Raw genomic sequence first — 19,152 nt, 5'->3', positions numbered from 1 at the left:
AAGTGCGGATGACGTAAAAATGACGTAATCTTGCACACAGGATGATGTTTGAGTTTGTATTTAAACTTCCGTGTGACATGTAGTAACAAAGTAGTATTAATGAAGTAACAAAATAATCGTAAATAAATCCATGGAATTAATAATACAGGTGGTAGGGTGATATAGTGAATAAAATAAATTTCACGAAACTTGTTACCATAATTATTTGAAATTAGTTAGAACACTTAGAACAAGTCTGTGGGATCCTCAGATAAATAGGTTTAATAGTCAAAAGTGGGAACAGTAGGTAAAATTAGTAAAAATAAAAAAAGATAATTTGATGTTATTATACTTTTATAGCTAAATCTTAGCTAAATATAATCGTGAAGATACAATAGCTAAACAATAACGAAGTCAATTTATTGTTCATCTGATTGACAATGTCTGACACATTGTCAAAAACGTACTTACTCATTTCAAGTGGCGATATCGTTTAATAAAGAGGTTGATAAATGATAAGTGATAATTGTTTATGAAAATCAAAAATACTATTTGAAATCATCCTATAAGTGGTTTGACGTCATCCGCACTTTTTGTCCGACCCCTGATCATGTGTCATTTCATTTCATACTATGAAATGTCATTTTAGTCTACCGAATAAAAAAATAGACTTTAATTGCTTATTATAAAATAAGCTCATAATAACTAGTACATATGTCATTTGTTAACAATGGTAAAATATCTATCACAATCCGCTAGCGCATGTATCTTTATCACAAAGTGTTTTTTTTTAAATCACTTAAGATAAATTTATACCTAACTAGGTACCAGTAAAATTACTAGTTAGGTGAAAATTTTTCTTTAAATCAGTCTTTAATCTGTAGGTACATATCAAGTGTGAACCCGAAAATAAAAATAATAATCTAAGTAGCATAAAATATATCTAAATAATAGCAGATATTACTAGGATAGGATGTTGTTTACTTGCAACCCCTTTTCTAAAAATTTCTAAGCTAGTATTGACAAAAACAATAGGAACACACAGGTATAAAGATAAACAAAGGAATGGCCGCGCTGCGCCGCGGCTGTCGCTCTAAAAATAATACTGTAATCGCTCACTTGTTTTCAATTTTAGCTTAAGGACTCAAAGTGCAATATTGTTTGAATTGACAATAAGCGAAGTTACCGGCAAAAAAACTTGTTTGTGCTGGAGGCTTCATAGACCGCCCATGCCAACCACGGTTATTCAATAATAAGTTGAATTTAAGTTTGCGTAAAGTTTACAATCGTTTGAACTGGTTCAAAACCTTATTATGAGGTAACAGCATAGACGGGGTTTTTATTTCGGTTACCGGTAACAGGGGTTAACTCGATCTGATACGGTTACCGAATCAAAGTGTTACCTTATCAGACGGTTACCGTTATGGTAGGGGTTTCTATAACCACTTCTAAAATAACCCTATGAAAAACCCCGGTTAAGGTAACCGGTTCCGGTCCCTGGCCGCGACCATGACCAGTGAAACCTGTGTCGAAACGTCGGTAAATAAAGGTATGTGAATAAAATTCGCGTTAGACCCGTCTACAAATGTGAGTTAATAAATGCATTTGTATTTTTGTATTTTGTATTTGTATGTAACAAAAATAGTGGGGATCCGTTAAAACAATTTACGACCCGATTTTTTTTTCTTTGGGGCAGGGGGCCGTTTCTAGAAAACTTATAACTTGTAATACAAGCGGATGTCACTTTTTGACAGCTTTTGTTAGAAAGGAACATTCGCTTGTATTGCACGTTACAATTAAGCTTTTGAGAAACGGGCCCCAGGTCGTCTAAGTCGGCCAAGTCGTACTACCATCAGGCCCGTACGATTATTTACTTCTGACATGGTGTAGATTTTATCTTAACTACTTATTAACTAAACTACAACTTTAACGAACAGAATATTCAGCAATTCGATACAGTTTCGTCTCTAAATAGCCCGTATTGCGGCATCTAGTTCCCAACTTGTATCAATCAGGCAACTTAGTGTTTCAAGTTGCTCTCGTCTTGTTACACTAAATAGGCAACTCAGTAGGTAACCATATTATAGTTTAACACTTCTCTGTATCTGGGGAGTATAATTATGCGGTTTTTTAGGGTTCCGTAGCCAAATGGCAAAAAACGGAACCCTTATAGATTCGTCATGTCTGTCTGTCTGTCTGTCCGTCTGTCTGTCCGTCCGTATGTCACAGCCACTTTTCTCCGAAACTATAAGAACTATACCGTTGAAACTTGGTAAGTAGATGTATTCTGTGAACCGCATTAAGATATTCACACAAAAATAGAAAAAAAACAATAATTTTTGGGGTTCCCCATACTTCGAACTGAAACTCAAAAATTTTTTTTTCATCAAACCCATACGTGTGGGGTATCTATGGATAGGTCTTCAAAAATGATATTAAGGTTTCTAATATCATTTTTTTCTAAACTGAATAGTTTGCGCGAGAGACACTTCCAAAGTGGTAAAATGTGTGTCCCCCCCCCTGTAACTTCTAAAATAAGAGAATGATAAAACTAAAAAAAATATACGATGTACATTACCATGTAAACTTCCACCGAAAATTGGTTTGAACGAGATCTAGTAAGTAGTTTTTTTTTAATACGTCATAAATCGCCTAAATACGGAACCCTTCATGGGCGAGTCCGACTCGCACTTGGCCGCTTTTTTTACTAGTAATTATTCTGCATAGCATAATATATTTTTTCTGGTATTTTTAGCACGATGTAAGTACCTACCTGTGCCCAATAAAATAAGACCCGATACTTAAGCTTGCCTACTTTTAAAGTTTAATACATTTATAAGTGTGAATTGGTTCAAATTTTGCCTCGTAGTAGCTACTAAATACTGTATTTATATGTACTATAGAGACAAAACTGCAATATCATATATAAAAAAAATTGATACCTATATTGGATTTGGGTGATTACATATATTGGAATTCAAAGTTTTTGTGTTGTGTCCTTTTAACAATACCAGATGAAAATTAATAACAGAATTGTAGAGTTCGAATCCCGCTCTAGGTCGTAAAAAGGCTCTTGCGGCTCGCCCAACGGTTTAATGTCAATGAAACTAATAAAAACACGAAGCACCCCAATCGACTCCGGGGCAGAAAGGTTAATAAAACCTGAACTATTTGCACGTAATCTTCATTTTACTGACCAAAGTGGACCGTAATGCAAAGATATAAGGTTTACAAATGGTTAAATAACTGCTGCTGTTGGTATGGAGTATATGACGTCTCGGAAGTGAAATGAAGATTCGATATAGTTGCTATTCTTGTTCACTAATGGCACGTATGAGTAATTAAATGTGTTGATGGCTTATGTTTCGAATACCTAATATTATGAGGAAGTAATCTTCAGGAGCTCAATTTGATGTAGGATTTACAATAATGCTATCATCACTTAGAAATAATAAATAAATAAATATTAATTGACATTTTTACACAAGTTGACTAAGCCCCACGGTAAGCTCAAGAAGGCTTGTGTTGTGGGTACTCAGACAATGATACATATAATATACAAATACTTAAATACATAGAAAACAACCATGACTCAGGAACAAATATCTGTGCTCATCACACAAATAAATGCCCTTACTGGGATTCGAACCCAGGACCGCGGATTCACAGGCAGGGTCACTACCCACTAGGCCAGACCGGTCGTTAAAGAATCATAAATCGTAAAGAAATAAATTACAAGGTACAAAACGGAAGTCAAGGCTTCAAACGTCGACTGTATTCAGGATCCTGAACACAGACTGCGAAAATGAAACTTCAGAAAAACCTATGTCTATCTTCGTCATTCTTTAACCCACCTTATTCCCACCATGTTGAAATATTAAATTATAAAACTCGGTATCGCAAGGTTTATCAAGTTTTCATACATTATGTACGAAATCGCGTGTGCGTTTGCGTCGTGGTTATGTTTGTAACAAATACTGTTTACATACGGCTTAGACTAAGGGTAATTTTTTTACCAACGTGATAATAGCATCTGTAGGACAAATATTAGAGAGACAGGGACGCACTGATATAGAATAGATAATTTTGGAAGCCTCGCCGATGGCAACGGACGGTAGAAAGTGAACTGCGAGCGGCGAGCAGGTGGACTAAACCTGGAGCAAGGCCAAAGATGATGCTGAAGATAGGAAGGCGCGAGCTCATGAAGGCTATTTGCACCTCTGGGGTGCCTTGAAAGAATAACACTTTTTATGTCTTAAGGGTAGGACAAATAATTAGAGGAAATAGAGGAAATTTCAATTTTATTTTTATCAATTAGCCTGCACAAGGAGTTTTTAAGAGTCAGTAACATGAAAAATTAGCGGAATTAACATAAATAGATGTAAATTAAAAAGGTATTTAATTCCATATTAATTTACACAGCTAGCAGAGACGGATAACCTTGTATATGTCGTTCTCACTTCTGGACACAAGCCTGTTGCCTGTATTTATAGTATAGAATGGGATTAGAGTATAGACACGCAAACCTCTATGGATTACGAACGTCACGTCATGGTACAATGAATTTATTGACAGAATTACGCAGGTGTTTAGTTGATAAAAACACGGCATAGGTACTCTTAGCTAAAAATAGAACAGAATTTTAGAATTTTACCCGCATGTCATCGTAAAACGCCCGTGAAGTGCCCATCGTAATTGACACGAAGCTCCCGGACACACATATCCTTCAACAAGTCGTTTACGCTTTACAATGTTGTACTTTATATGCCTTTTCAGAACTGAATATCGCAGTCGAATATCCGACCCATACTTTTAATGGATCTCCATTGTGAGAGGCCACGTAACGTTGATATATGAAGTTGGTATGTTTGGATTGTATTCGGACGAGTGAAGCAGTTGTTCGGTGACGTTTACAGTACAATAAAAATATACAGTTGAATAAATATACTTCACAGTTCTCGCAACTCGTATAGGTATCATACATTTGCTTATTATTGAGTCCAACATTGGTGTTTTCCTTTCGGGTTCCTTCCTAGTACCCTGTATAACCCTTTACGTGGCGAATTCCGCGGCGAAAAAATTTGATTGACATAATGTTACGAGTATCATTCCAACAATTTTAAATGTACCTGATGCCACCTGAAGGGTTAATATAATAAAATATGTTTCCACGGCTGTAAATCCTTTAAAAACAGTCGAGTCAAGGTCGCTTAGAGTAGAGGTACCAAGAACGAAGGCATCTCAGCGATCTCGTATAAGTTTGAATAAGCCCGACCACAATGGTTATTGTCTCAGCGCTCCGCGGCATAATGGTGGCTTAGCACCTATTCAAAAACCACTATATACTCTCAAACCAAGAATTATATGGCCTTAAGTCTCCTTACAACTGTGTGCTGTCACAGGTCTCTCTTATACTGGTGAGTAACAAACTTTCGGTTAGCGTAGGTAGATGAGATACGGTGTGATGTGGATGCTCCTAATTGTTGTGACACTGCGCCATTGTTCTTCGGGACGCGTTGAGCTAGACTGAATTATACATACCTAGATATAGTTATTTCAAGTTACTTAGAAAGCTTTTAGTTTGAAAATAGAGAAATGAGTGCACATCTGAAAACGTTAAGTGCTTGACAGTCTGAAAATGACTAGAGTAAGGTATATAATAAAAATATTTGAGATTTTAGATTATCTTCCTTTATTCAATCCCTCGCTACATTTTAGTCTCCTAAACGTTAGAAGTCGAGTCAAATTTTAAAGCCTATTCACCTAAATATTTGAATTTTGCTCCGCTTCGTATCGCATCGTAAATATCCACATGCATATATAACGCGGTGTGAGCGAGAAATTGCTCCGCCATTTGCCTTCAAAGCGTCGCTGCACAAATTGATTCACCTCCAGCCCAAACCGCGGCACTCTCGGCGGATTCGAGGGTTAAACCAGGCCTCTGCTCATACCACAGAATAGGTAACAACTATAGTTCGTTCGCGTTAACAGGGAAGAATAGCTTTGCGATTCTAACGAAATAATGGTACTTTTTGCTAGGAAGATCCATTTCGGGAGAAAACGATTTCCAATAACTAAATCTTAACAAATAACAAATTACAAATAAAGCATTCTGATTCTGATTCTGATTCTGATTCACTTTGATTTTGATGTCAATCGCTTCAGAAAAATTAAGAGATATATAAAGATAAAAGATAAAAATCAATTTATTCAAGTATTTGCATCGTCAATATCTATATTCTAGCTTTATCAGTTACGCTTTAAAAAAAATTGTTATGCAAATTTTGAATAAAGGAAAATCTCGTTTTTCATTGTCTCAATAACATAAGTACTAAAAAATCATGGAGAGTGGAAATTATTTAGAAGTGGAACGAAACGTTCACTTTTTCTATGGATGAGTAATACGTGCAATACGTATGAATGCAGTAAGTTACTTAAATTCATCGTGTCTGCCGGCCTAGCCACGCCCGTAACCAATCAAATCGTTCCTAATTAGAAAGTCAAGTTCACAATGTGGCTCGAATTTATCCTTTTCCTAACCGTTTGGCTTTGGTTCTTGTAGAACATAATACAACAGCGATTTGTTAGCTGTACGTCCAATACGCAGTTCGTCCAAATGATATGGATTCTATAGTATTTAATGGTCCATCGCAATAAGCCAATACCTATATAATAACATATACAATACCTACAGACCAGTCATAAAAATAGATCTATACAGTAAAATGAGAAAGTATGAGTTAGGCCCTTCTCTCACGAGACTATTCAAATGCTACGCGACTGAGATGCAAACCATGATCGCCTACTGGTATGCTACTCGTTTCCGCACACGGTGCTACGCAAATGAGACTATTTTGTGTCATTTGCGGTACAATATTGGTGCGACAATGTCTAGCTCCAGCGATGAAGACAATCTTCTGCTCTATTTTTATTGCAAGAACAACACACAACCACATAACATCTCTCCTACATCTTTCTCACATCATCACGCACACAAGCACACACACACACACACACACACACACACACACACACACACACACACACACACACACACACACCAGGTCACACCAGGGCTTTTCTTACATAATCAGGCAGCTTATAATTATATAAACATGGATACTTTTCCACCTCTTGAACGAAATTTATATTAAAAACTTGTTCCGCCGCCATCTTGAGCATACAACGCGTATACAACTCGAGTCGCGTGCGACCAGCAAGACAGTATCATGCGACTGATATCCAACGCTTCGTCGACGCGTCTCGTCGTGTGCGAAACGTAGGAAATAAATATGGCGGGTACTCACATAAGCGACGCGTAGGATACGCGTACGAAACACAAATCGCTTGAGAGTAGCCTCGTGAGAGAAGGGCCTTATAGGTTGAGATACTCGTAGGTATGACGTATCAGGTAAATTTATTGAAATGGAAAATATATAGACACCTTCAATTGAGTTAAAGGAATTGAAATCAAAAGTTGACAAAAATCTTCACAGATTCCGAAAAAGTCAAATCTGTCATAAGGTTCCTAAGTGTTTTAAAACAGTAATATTATGAACAAAAGTATTACAGTTGGATTACGACACCCGGGAAAGAGGGAACCAACTTTTTGTGAAGTTTGCTCAATGAATTACATTGTTTAGTATTGGGACTCCGGAAAAAGCACAAAACAAATTAACTCAAGATTTTACAAGATCCGTTTATTGGAAATTGAGTAGGAAGGTGATTTGATTGTTTCTTTTTTATCCTTATTTTTCGTGGAATGGAATAATGAAGCATTTCGTAGGAAATGTAATGTCTGTTTAATATTTCCTTTTGTTATTTCTTGAAAAGGAAACGAATTAATTTTGTGTATTTACCAAAGTTCTTAACAAGTAATTTGTCATCTCAGTTGGAAGGTAAATAAAAACAATTAATATTTTATTTACTTTCTGTTTAGAGCTTCCGTAGACAGCAAGGAACTATGTGGAAAGTTGTGTAAATATATGTATGTTTGTCTGTCCGTGATAAGACGTAAAGATAATCCTTCTGTCTAATCTACACTTCTCATAAGATCCTATAAAGTATCTATATACTTAATAAACGTTTTTATTAGATTCCTTACGAGAAAACAATGTAAAGAAACTTTATAATAAAATTAAAGGCATATTTTACCGCGTAAATAACTAAAAACTTATTAGCTGCATCGTAAGTACATACTGTCAGTTAGTATATACTTTACATATAATGATACCCGGAAAATCTGCGTAAAATTGTGTTAAGGTGACGGTAGAGGTGGGTAAATTTTCAGATTCTGTCAATTTACCCCATTTCACACACAAGCGCACTTCACGCACACTACCTCACTTTACTGGGACAGGTCATTGACCCATCAAGTTTTTTTAAGATTGCGTTTTGAGTTTAGTGTTAACCACTGACCTCTTTTGAGGAACAGAAACTGTAAAAACGTTCCATTGAAAGAAGAAAGAGAAACAATACATTAAATCTTGCTCTCCTTGTCTGTTCATGTCACACGTGACGTATTTAAATTCTAATTTAATTCATTTGATTGTTAACTATTTTCTGCATATTATGGCTTTGTCGAGATACGCGTTTTGTAAAGTTAAACCGAATAAACCCAGATGTCATTAAGTCAGATGTAAAATGTTATTTACTACTCTATACGGTTATTCATAAGGCGAAAAATCAATTCAATTAAAAATTTAAATAAATAAAGTTTCGGCAGGGTGGAAATTTAATTAAGGCCGACAAAATAAAATTTAATAATATATGTCGGCTGATGTACCCCTAAGATCTTTACAGATTTACTTGTACGAGTATCCTATATTCGCTATTTATTTTGCTATTAAATTTATAAAATTAAAATAAATAATTAAATATTATACTGGCATTCCACCGCTATTATTTCAGTGCTGAACTGATTATCTTCGATCGTAGCCTTGATGATGTAGTTGTACTTACACTTACGGCGGTAGGAGCGGCAATGAACCCCGCGCAGCGTAGAACGAGAGGTGCGTTGGGATAAGTGCATATACATATAATTCTTCGTGCGTCTGTCTGTCTGTCCGTCCGTCTGTCACAGTCTATTTTCTCCGAAACTACTGGACCAATTCAGTTGAAATTTGGCACACATATGTAAATTTGGCACACAAATGTAAATTTGTGACCCAAAGATGGACGTGTAACGTAAATAAAATGTATTTTAGAGAATTTGAAATACGGTAGCCATTTTTGGGGGGGGGTAAATGAAAAAATTAAAAAATATGTTTTTTAAACTATATAGTGTTACATATCAAATAAAAGAGCTCATTGTAAGAATCTCAAACATAACTTTTTTTATAATTTTAGGATTAATAGTTCAGCAGTTATTCATGAAAATAGGCAAAAAATGATCATTCTCCGCCCACTTTCTCCGAAACAACTGGATCTAAAATTTTGAAAAAAATACACAAAGTAGTTCTTTACCTATATATGTCAGGAAAATCTATAAGAAATGTGCAGTCAAGCGTGAGACGGACTTAATATACGGAACCCTTAGAATGCGAGTCCGACTCGCACTTGTTTTTGTTTAGCTCTTATTAGGTTTAAGGAGTTTTATGAGTGAAAAAAGAAGTTTTTTGTTTTATGTGCCCGCGTTATTGCCGATCGATTGTGTTTTAAACGATAATTAGACAAAAAAACTTGTTTTTCACCCAACGAATATAGATCCCCATGACACATCTTCCAAGTCGCCTTTGGATAGGCTTAATTTTAAAAATAATTGAAATAATGTTCTATATCATTCATACTTGCAAAAAAAGACTAAAAATAATTTACGTGACCAATGCTTATTATTAGTAAATATCTTACAATTTAATATCTGATATATCACACGATACAAAAAAATGGCCGCAAAGTTAAAAGTTTATTTATTTACGTTACTAGTCCATCTTTGGATCACCGACTCTTTGTCATATGTGAAAAATGTGTACCAAATTTCAATTGAATTAGTCTATTAGGGGCAGACACACGAGTGATCTTAAAAGGGATTTTTTTCTTGAATGATTTGTATGTACTTACCCCAACGCACCTCACGTTCCACGCGGCGCAGCGTAATCAGTAAGTACCTAATAATTAGTGTCCGACCGAAACACAAATTTCTGTATATATAAATATTGTTGTCCTACTTGCTCGCCAACTTTTGGTCTTTGTCACATAGTTTAGTTTCATAATACGAAGTACTATTTCGTATGTTTCGGCCAGGCCGAAAGATTCGGCCGTTTTTTGGCCGAAACCGAAACTACGGCCGAAACATGATTTTATGGCCGAAACCGAAACCGAAACCGAATCTTCGGTCGGACACTACGAATAATCACAATGGTCTTAAGTACCACAGACCCTACTGTCGCTTAAGTCCTTTATGCCAATCTCTGCCTATTAGAACTTATAAAAAAAAAAGAAACCGAGTAATTATATCCAACTACCGAACCTGCTTACAAATTTTCTCGAGATATTTGAGAAATGTGATATGCAAAGGAGAACATTCGAACAAACGAAAGTATTTTTGCCCAAGCTGAAACGGAGACCTTCGCCTACGCTCGGTCAGTGATGGTTTAGGTACAGTCAGCTGCAGGTCACCCCTGCATAGAAGATTGTATGCAGGGGTGGTACCTTTTCTCTGCAGCTGACTGTACACCTATAAAAAATTGTTGTACCTGCTGCAATTTTATACCGGTACCGTACTTTATATTTCAACAGGTATAGTACCTTCAAAACGAAGCGGTATTGATAAATAATAACGGTACCGTACCGCCTATAAATAATAATAATAATTCAGCCTATATACAGGGTGGTCCAAACCTTGACGTCCAAAAATTTTTTTTTAGATTCCTCACGTCGTGGGCTATCAGAATATACCCCATGTATGTTAGCCGATTTTTCGTAGTTATCGAGTTATGATTTTTTTTTACTTTTAACTTTTCATATGAAATTCCGGGGTTCCCATACAGAGTGGCTAAAAAATAACTGCATTTCCGTTGCCAGGGAGGTTTTGGGATTATACTGAGCAACTTTTACAATGGGGCCAACCCCGAAACCGCGAAAAAAAATTACCCTTCCATAGAAAATGGATTAGCCAAAATGTATAAAAAGCCAATTTTTTTTTCGCGATTTCGGGGTTGGTCCCATAATAAAAGTTGCTCAGTATAATCCCAACACCTCCCTGGCAACGGAATGCAGTTATTTTTCAGCCACTCTGTATGGGAACCCCGGAATTTCATAGGAATAAGAATAAGAATAGAATAAGAATAAGAATTGTTTATTGCCACATACATGAACATAAAATAGAGTTAGAATTACTTACATAATAAAATAAAACAGTTGTTATCATATACAAAACAAAAGTGAGAAGATCTTTGTATTAGGCACAGGGTTCCAGTCTCAGCGTGTGCCGGGCCTAGGTGCCCGGCGCTGGTTTTCAGACCGGTCCCAGACTAAGGACGGTCGGAGAATATTACCTACATAGGAAAAGTTAAAAGCTTAAAAAATCATAACTTGAAAACTACGAAAAATCGGCTAACATACATATGGGGTACATTATGATAGCCCACGATTTTTGGACGTCACGGTTTGGACCACCCTGTATAGACAATAATCTCAACGCTAGCCCAATGCGGATTGGGGACTTCACACACAGCTTTGAATTTCTTCGCAAATGTATGCACTACGAGTATGCAGGTTTCCTCACGATGTTTCCTCCTTCACCGAAAAGCTAGTGGTAAATATCAAATGATATTTCGTACATAAGTTCCGAAAAACTCATTGGTACGAGCCAGGATACCAATGAGTTTTTCCTTACCGCTTATACCGTAAAGAAATAATGCAGTCTCTGCTTTGCACGATTATTGTGTGGACATAATTCTTATAATCACGGAAACATACATACCTCTACGCACAGAATGTCATTGAAATAAAACATTGTTTTTTTATAGTAAATTAATATAACATTCGATTTATACACATAACAATAAGCAGGCCAGGCCGCAGCGATATTGGCCTGTAAGCTTCATCTCGGTCTCCAAATCCGCAAAACTCGCTGGTACTAAATGCTGGTCTTGCCGTTATTAATTATCTTGATTCTTGAAGATTATCAGAACAGCACGTTACGTAATCGCATACATAGACGGAACGAACGTCAACAAAGTAGGTGTAGACACTGCAAGTCTTTAGGTATTAAACGAATTACGCTTCGTATTAATAGATGAGTAATATTTAAATGAACATATAATATTCTCTAACATAAATACAAGATTACAATTAATTGACATCAAAAGTCATTGACGTACAGAAGTCATATACATTTTTATAATGACGCAAAATTGATACCAGCATAATGAAAATCAATCCCAATCAGTAAAACGAGTCTTTAAACTTTTTTCATTTTAAGCGGGTTTTGAAGGAACAAGTTACTTAAATTCGATTGTAATCGTATTGTTTTAGGATAATTTACTGCTGTTTTCGACCGTTACGACCCGTAAATAACAACAACTCACATTTAAAATTTGACTGGAGCTCGACGTGATTATATTTATTTACCCTATTTTATGAAATACAATTTATCTACTGGTATACATTTTCGTATGCGTATATGATGAAATGTCTTTATTAATGTCAAAAACGAGCTATGACGATGTACACGTCTGCTTCGATGCAAGGCCAACGGCCATCTGACTCGAAGAAGAGTTTTGAGTGATGTCGTCAATGTATGGAAATTATACGAAAGTTTACATTTGGGATTGAATTTCTGTGTTGTATTTGTGAGTAAAAATATAAGTAGATAATAATCTGGTAGTTTAGTTATCTAGCCTTCAAAATCCCACAACAACTCAATTACTGTCAAAGACAAAACTGTAATGCGTCTTGCTCAAACGGAACTCCATATTTAGATTTTTGGACACTTTTAGTGTCGATTTGTAGAGAATTACAGGAAATAAAAAAAAATATGGCGTGAAGAGCCGGTACACGGCTTCTTCGTGAACAGATTTGCGTATAATTTAATGCAGTTATTAATCATTCATTGAACAAATTGATTGCACAAAGTGAGGTCTAAATCGAAAACGTCATATACCGTCCCCTTAATAAGAATAAAAGGCCTATTTATAACGTGGGCTCACTCTCTGAAATCATTTGTGGACGAAACAAAGGACAGGCAATATTTTTCGCGGGAACTCTGAGGGGCTACGGCGAAAACCGAATTTCGCAAGTTGCGAGCATTTTTCTCTGTCACTCTAATTACGCCTTCATTGGAGTAAAAGAGAAAGATCCCCGCAATTTGCGAAAACCTGTTTTCGCGGTAGCCCCTCTGTGCTGAGGAGGAAATGTTTTGTTCCAATGAATCGAGCCTGGTGGAAATGGAGAGGGCCTGCTCAAACATTATTTATATAAAGTTTGTTGCACAGTGAAATAAAGTTGCAGTAGCCGGCGTATGCTCTTTTATGATTTCTATATCTTTGTTCAACATAAAATATATAACAAACTTAACAGTGATTTATGTGACTAGACAAGACCATGAAAGGCAATAAAATGTAAGTGTGGGCTTATGAAACGAGCTGTACGGATATGATGGTCGTTCTTGTCTACGTGACAGCGTGATAAAACGGTGTCCGTCACTTTCTTTCCCACGGTGTTAAACAGTGACAGTTATTTTATCACGTGGATAAAGATGGATAAAGCTATCCATAATAGGCTGGCTGAAGGCTAGTGAGTTCTATCAAATTCTCGGTTCTAATAAAGCCCACTTGCACCGTCCCACTAACCCGGGGTTAAGCGGTTGTACCGTTAACCCAGTGTCAAATTATACTGGTAACCATGGTAGCTCCAGGTTTAACCAGTTAACCCCGGGTTATTGGAATGGTGCAAGTGGACCTAATAAGGACAATATTAGCAAATTAATGGGGTTTCGTTACTCTCAAAATCATACTAATACCTTTTACCATCGCTTTCACTTAGTCTATTCTATTTATAAATAAATAAAAATTAAGCTTTTCAAAGCAAGGCTTAATATATTTTCGTTGTTTCCTTATTCTCTTATCTTTAAATATTATTTTCACTGTAAGTTATCCTTTCTCTTCCAGGTACATGTTCGCCTGAAACGTTTTAGCGTGAGACCTCGTACGGCTGTCATAAGGTAAGGCAGATCATGTTTACCTAACCAGGTATTATCAACTAAGAAAATAAACAAGAAATCCATTACGAGAGTGCCAATCTAGGTAGTTCCACAAGGGAAAGGCGTTGGTAGATAACTGTAACTCAGAGATTTCCTCCAATGGGTTACGCATTGTGAACAGGTTTTGAAATTCGGAGAGACGTGAATCAAATTTATGAATGCGCACACAGATACCCATGGGTAAAATCCAGTATGGATTTAAAAAAATTAAAAGAATGCTGATAGGTGTAATATGGGACGCGCTCTGATTTTCCCACCTTCGTCTAAGGAAGGGCATGACATTGTACTTAGGTACTATAGTCATTTGCGTAAATGCCGCAATCTTAATGGACGCTGCTTAATCCATCATATTATTGGTGTTTAAGGTCAATATGTTGTCTGAATAAATACATTTAATAATCATTTTATTAAATAACGCCTTTTACGCAGGCCAGAAAGTTAATTCGTTGTTTGTCATTATCACGTCAGTTTCAAATGTTGAGGAAATAAATGAAACTAGCATTTGATGAACAATAATCCATCTAGTGGGTAAATGATCTGCACTGTAACCTAACAACAGAGTTGGCAGTCTGCCAATATGTTTCTCTACGATCTTGCGAATTCTTGAAGCAACCATTTGACGTTTCCAACAAACTTTATAATAAACGTAATACTATGTCGGTAATGTACAGAGAACACAGATAAGTTATCAAGTCTAAAGAAATAGGTATAGTGGGGGATTTTTTCGAAAGTCTATAGCCAGAAGCCTTTTCAATTCTTTAGTGTCTTTTTAAAATGGATTATAGAATAGTCTTGAAGTAAATACGGATTATAATGAATTCAGCATTGGCTTCTTCGGAACAGCAGCAACTTCCTCGTTTATTAAAAAAAACCCCTGAGATAATTCTCAGGGGTTTTTTAAAAGGATAATTCCTTTTAATCAATATTTTCTGAGAGTCGAAAGAGGAACAAGCGACGCTAAACGCTTACTAACAAACGAAGGAACAACGCTACGCTGTGTGACTATGGGTGGACTTACAATACGACGTCAAGCATAACCCATATATCTTACAGTATAGTTATAGAAGATAGACCTGCGATCAGTTGAAAGAGGGTTAATATCCAGCTATGAATGGCTGATATTTATTTAATAATTAAATTTTAAGTGAGTCACAGAATTTTTTTTTATAAAAAATCCGTTTATTTAATTGATGGTTAATTTAGGCGTTGGCTTGTATCCATGCAGTAAATCGGGAAACGCGAGTGTTGACTCCAGGATACCGCGGTTGCGCGCAGCCCTGGCCCCACGAGCATATTCCGACCACCACGTCATTGTGGACCAGAGGGCCGCCCGAGTCGCCCTGGCACTGGTCGCGCCCGCCCACGTCCAGCCAACCAGAGCACAGCATGTTGTCGGTGACCGTACCGTCAACCTGGAAATTCAAAATTTAAAGTTTCATACAAATCGTGAATTCAAACCTCGGTAGAGCAGAAAAAACCGTTCTCAAAGAAATGCAAAAAGATGACTAATATTCGTTCAGGATCCTTATTATACAAAAACAAAAGGTTAAATATTTTATCTGCAAATTATATACAAAGGCACTTGCCCAAGTTAAGTTAGAGCAAAGTAGAGCGTTTCAATAAATTACAAGAAATTATTCACATAGTCTGTAGTCTATAGTATGTTTTACATGATTAAGGTACGAGTGCAAAATTATTCTTTTTTTCCTTAATCAAATCCTAAAAAGACGATCTTCTTTAAACTTCTTAAACCGTAATCTAGATTCCTGATAGGTAAATGAGGTCGTCAGATGCTAAAATTGAAGTGAAACAAGCAATCAGATAAGAATTTTGTTTTTCTTATATCCTCAGAAAATTTTAAGATCTCAAAGCATCTAAACTTAATCTACTACACGGAGGTGATTGATGAAAATACTCAGAGGATCAAGATAGCGGAGCCTATATAATTGGACGCCACATCTAATAGACCACAAAGCATTGTGAGCTAAATAGTATGACCACGATGCATAGACTAGGAATCCTCTAGACTGAGCATAGTAACGCTACCCCCTCTGCCACTTATACGGTAGTTTTACTCCATCTTCGAGTCAATCACGGCACGGGATTCGCTCACCTCGTCCCCCCGCACCCCCGTATTTTTGGCAGCATCGGTTTCATGAAATAATTGCTCTAAACTCAGTCTAGAGGATTCCTAGTCTATGCCACGATGCTACACGTACCTCAAGGTAGCGGCTCTTGCAAGCGCTCTGGTTCACAACCCAGATCTGAACATGTCTCAGCTGGTCAGACCCAGAACAGCTGGAACATGTCGCCCCCCATCCTATGGCCCAAACAGCTTGGTTGTCAGCTAAGTAGTAGTTGGCCCCGGCGATGCTGCCAGGGCGAGCCTGTGTGGACAAATATATATGAAAGTAAAACGACGTTTAAAACTATTCACTGATTGTGCCAAAATATTATTTTTAACAAGCGAATGTCTCCGTTTCAACTTGGCCAAAAATCCTTTCATATGTCCGGATGTTCTCCTCTACAGGTCATGAGCAGGTTTGATAATTAATTAGTTATGTAGATTTTTTTGTCAATTGACCTGTTGGGAATTTCACAAAATGGCGTAGCCATGGGGGTCGTGAGATCTAGCCACTATATAGTTGATACCATTTTACTCTTTTTTTATAGAATAAGTATTACATATTTACTTTCAGTATCTCAAAAAATCATTTGAATGACGTCAAATAATATCAAATTGTAAAAAAAATATACCGCTTAGTAACCGTGAAATCAGAGTTTATGTAGTCTAGGAACAGCAGGAGTAATCGTACGAGTAGTAGTCATGTCGAATGTTCTGTACTGTACCTGATAACTCTGCGAGATGGTAGTCGCTGAGCGCAGCAGAGCGACGTCATTGTCAAGAGTCCGGGTGTTGTGGCTGGGGTGGATGAGGATAGAGTTGACTTTGTGAACAACGCCTCCGCTGTTGGCCCAGGTGGAGCCTACGCGGATACGCCATCTGTTTGCTGCGTCACCCCTAAAAGAGAAAATCAAACAAGCTTTATTTACTTAAGTTGAGTTTTTTTTACTTTTGAGTTACACTGTCTTAAGAGGGCTCAAGAAAAGTGAGCTTAAATGCCGATTAGAGCTTCCTTATTTTGAATCCTAGTTGAATTGTTCAGCTGAATTAAATATAAAGGCTTACTTTAATTTGCAGGAAAAGACTGTCAGCTGTATTGCTGTTACTTACACAAAGCAATGCGCGGCCGAGAGAATGGACCTAGTATTGAGGATAGTGCCACTGCAGGACTGACTGTAGGTGATCAGGTTCCAAGAGTACAGCAATGGAGCTGCGAACGGGTACTGCTCGATGGTGGTCACGGAGCCACCGACGATTCTCTGGGGATTTCTGGGAACCGCTAGAAACAAACATAATCACTACATAGTTTTATACTCGCTCGTCGCTTCCCGCTGTCTGTCCCTATGTAAGCTTAGATCTTTAAAACGCGCAACGGATTTTGATGCAGTTTTTTTAATAGATAGAGTGGTTCAAGAGGAAGGTTTATATACAATTTGTTAACCCGTGCGAAGCCGGGGCGGGTCGCTAGTGATTTATAAAAACGTCATCACGGGAAATGGGATTCATGATGTTTTATTCCCAAATTACCCGTGGCATCACGCATCATGGCCACATATCGCATGTGGGTTTATTTTGGGCGAAGCACTTATTCATATGGGTTCTCTCATGGGTTTGCTCATGCTCTACTTATTAAAATAAAACTGCCAATAAAATAATATTTTAGAAATATTGCAGACAAAAGTTTTGAACATTACCCTTAAACTGTTTTTTTTTTGTTTCACTCTTTTGGGGCGATTGAGAGTAAGAATCTTCATAATTTTTTAAAAATATGTAATGAAATTTTCGAGAAAAAATAATTTAAAATTTAAGAATGTAATCAAACCGCACAGATTAACTTACGCCTCGGATCATTTTGGTACTCGTTTTTTGTCAAATGTTATAAAAGCAAAGACAAAACAATAATACAGTAATTCAAAACACTTTATTACTTACCCGTGACGGCGGTAAGCCAAACTGCCACTACAGCTAAAGTAAAACGCATCTTGTCTAAACACAACGGAGTGTCATCAATCCGAACTATTGTCTTTTATACCTCAGATAAGATAATTGATAAAGTAATTATAGATATTGACCACTACCAATTATCTTAGGAGTTCATGTTCGGATTAGAAGTATTGATAAGAAATGAGTCAGATGATTACATAGTGTAGGATGATTCCATGTGTTAACGAACATAAGTGGACCACACGTCACACATATGAAAAATCTCTCCTGTTATCATTAATGACTGGTTTTACAGTTTATCTCAACTGTCGGGTTTAAATTAGGTACCATAAACTTTTACTCCATTTCCCATCATTATTTTTTTTTAAATATTTTTTCTTTTTTTTCTAATCTACTAAAACCGACACTTTTTGTTACTGTAAACCGAATAATTTCATATGGGACATAATTTCATTTATAGTGGTATCAATTGTATTAAACGCAAAATAAACATAAATAGCACTATACAAAATTTAATACTACTCTAAAAAACATTTTTTTCTATTTGTGTTTTCAAATAACTCCATAAAAATTCCAAAGCATACATAACCTCTTTTCAAATATTTCAATTTGGCTAAAAGTTTGATAAATTGTTCCGAATAAAATAACAATTCATATTCACTTTAGCACACATGAGCATATTTGCAGAAAAATAAACTTGAAACAGTTGAAACACAGAATGAACGTTTATTTTCATGATACGTTGCCATGTTCCAAAAATGTTGTGTGTGGTTGTCGGAAAAATTAAATAGATTATGTATTATGATTGTTATGATTATTATAACTATTATGAAATACAGCTTTTATTAAAATAGAATGACCTAACAAATTTCTTTAAGTTGAAATTGGACACGGATTCAGA

The 19,152-nt window shown here is 36.5% G+C and overlaps 2 protein-coding genes across 6 annotated transcripts in view; one reads left to right on the top strand and one right to left on the bottom strand.

Annotated features, from left to right (window-relative positions):
• Positions 1-19,152, top strand: part of LOC134663056 (solute carrier family 12 member 6) — a 443,704-nt gene that overhangs the window by 253,014 nt on the left and 171,538 nt on the right. The gene's annotated exons all lie outside the window — the stretch shown is intronic.
• On the bottom strand, positions 15,367-18,330 carry LOC134663023 (trypsin CFT-1-like). Its single transcript, XM_063519313.1, has 5 exons — positions 18,240-18,330; positions 17,418-17,586; positions 17,033-17,204; positions 16,402-16,569; positions 15,367-15,594 (listed from the first exon to the last, which is right to left on the bottom strand). The coding sequence occupies exons 1-5, from the start codon at positions 18,286-18,288 to the stop codon at positions 15,382-15,384; spliced, it is 771 nt and encodes a 256-aa protein (XP_063375383.1). The 5' UTR covers positions 18,289-18,330; the 3' UTR covers positions 15,367-15,381.

The sequence above is a fragment of the Cydia amplana genome, chromosome 4 (genome assembly GCF_948474715.1).
Source record: "Cydia amplana chromosome 4, ilCydAmpl1.1, whole genome shotgun sequence".
NCBI classification, from domain to species: Eukaryota; Metazoa; Arthropoda; class Insecta; order Lepidoptera; family Tortricidae; genus Cydia; species Cydia amplana.
The sequence above is the reverse complement of the archived record's forward strand: the minus strand, read 5'-3'. Positions and strand labels throughout refer to the sequence as shown.

Bases quoted from the DNA above. Each gene is read 5' to 3' on its own strand.
- LOC134663023 (XM_063519313.1), bottom strand. From the start codon at position 18,288: ATGCGTTTTACTTTAGCTGTAGTGGCAGTTTGGCTTACCGCCGTCACG. The intron at 17,587-18,239 runs GTAAGTAATAAA...GTTTGTTTCTAG, and splicing joins TTGGCTTACCGCCGTCACGG to CGGTTCCCAGAAATCCCCAG. The intron at 15,595-16,401 runs GTACGTGTAGCA...TTGAATTTCCAG, and splicing joins GCAAGAGCCGCTACCTTGAG to GTTGACGGTACGGTCACCGA.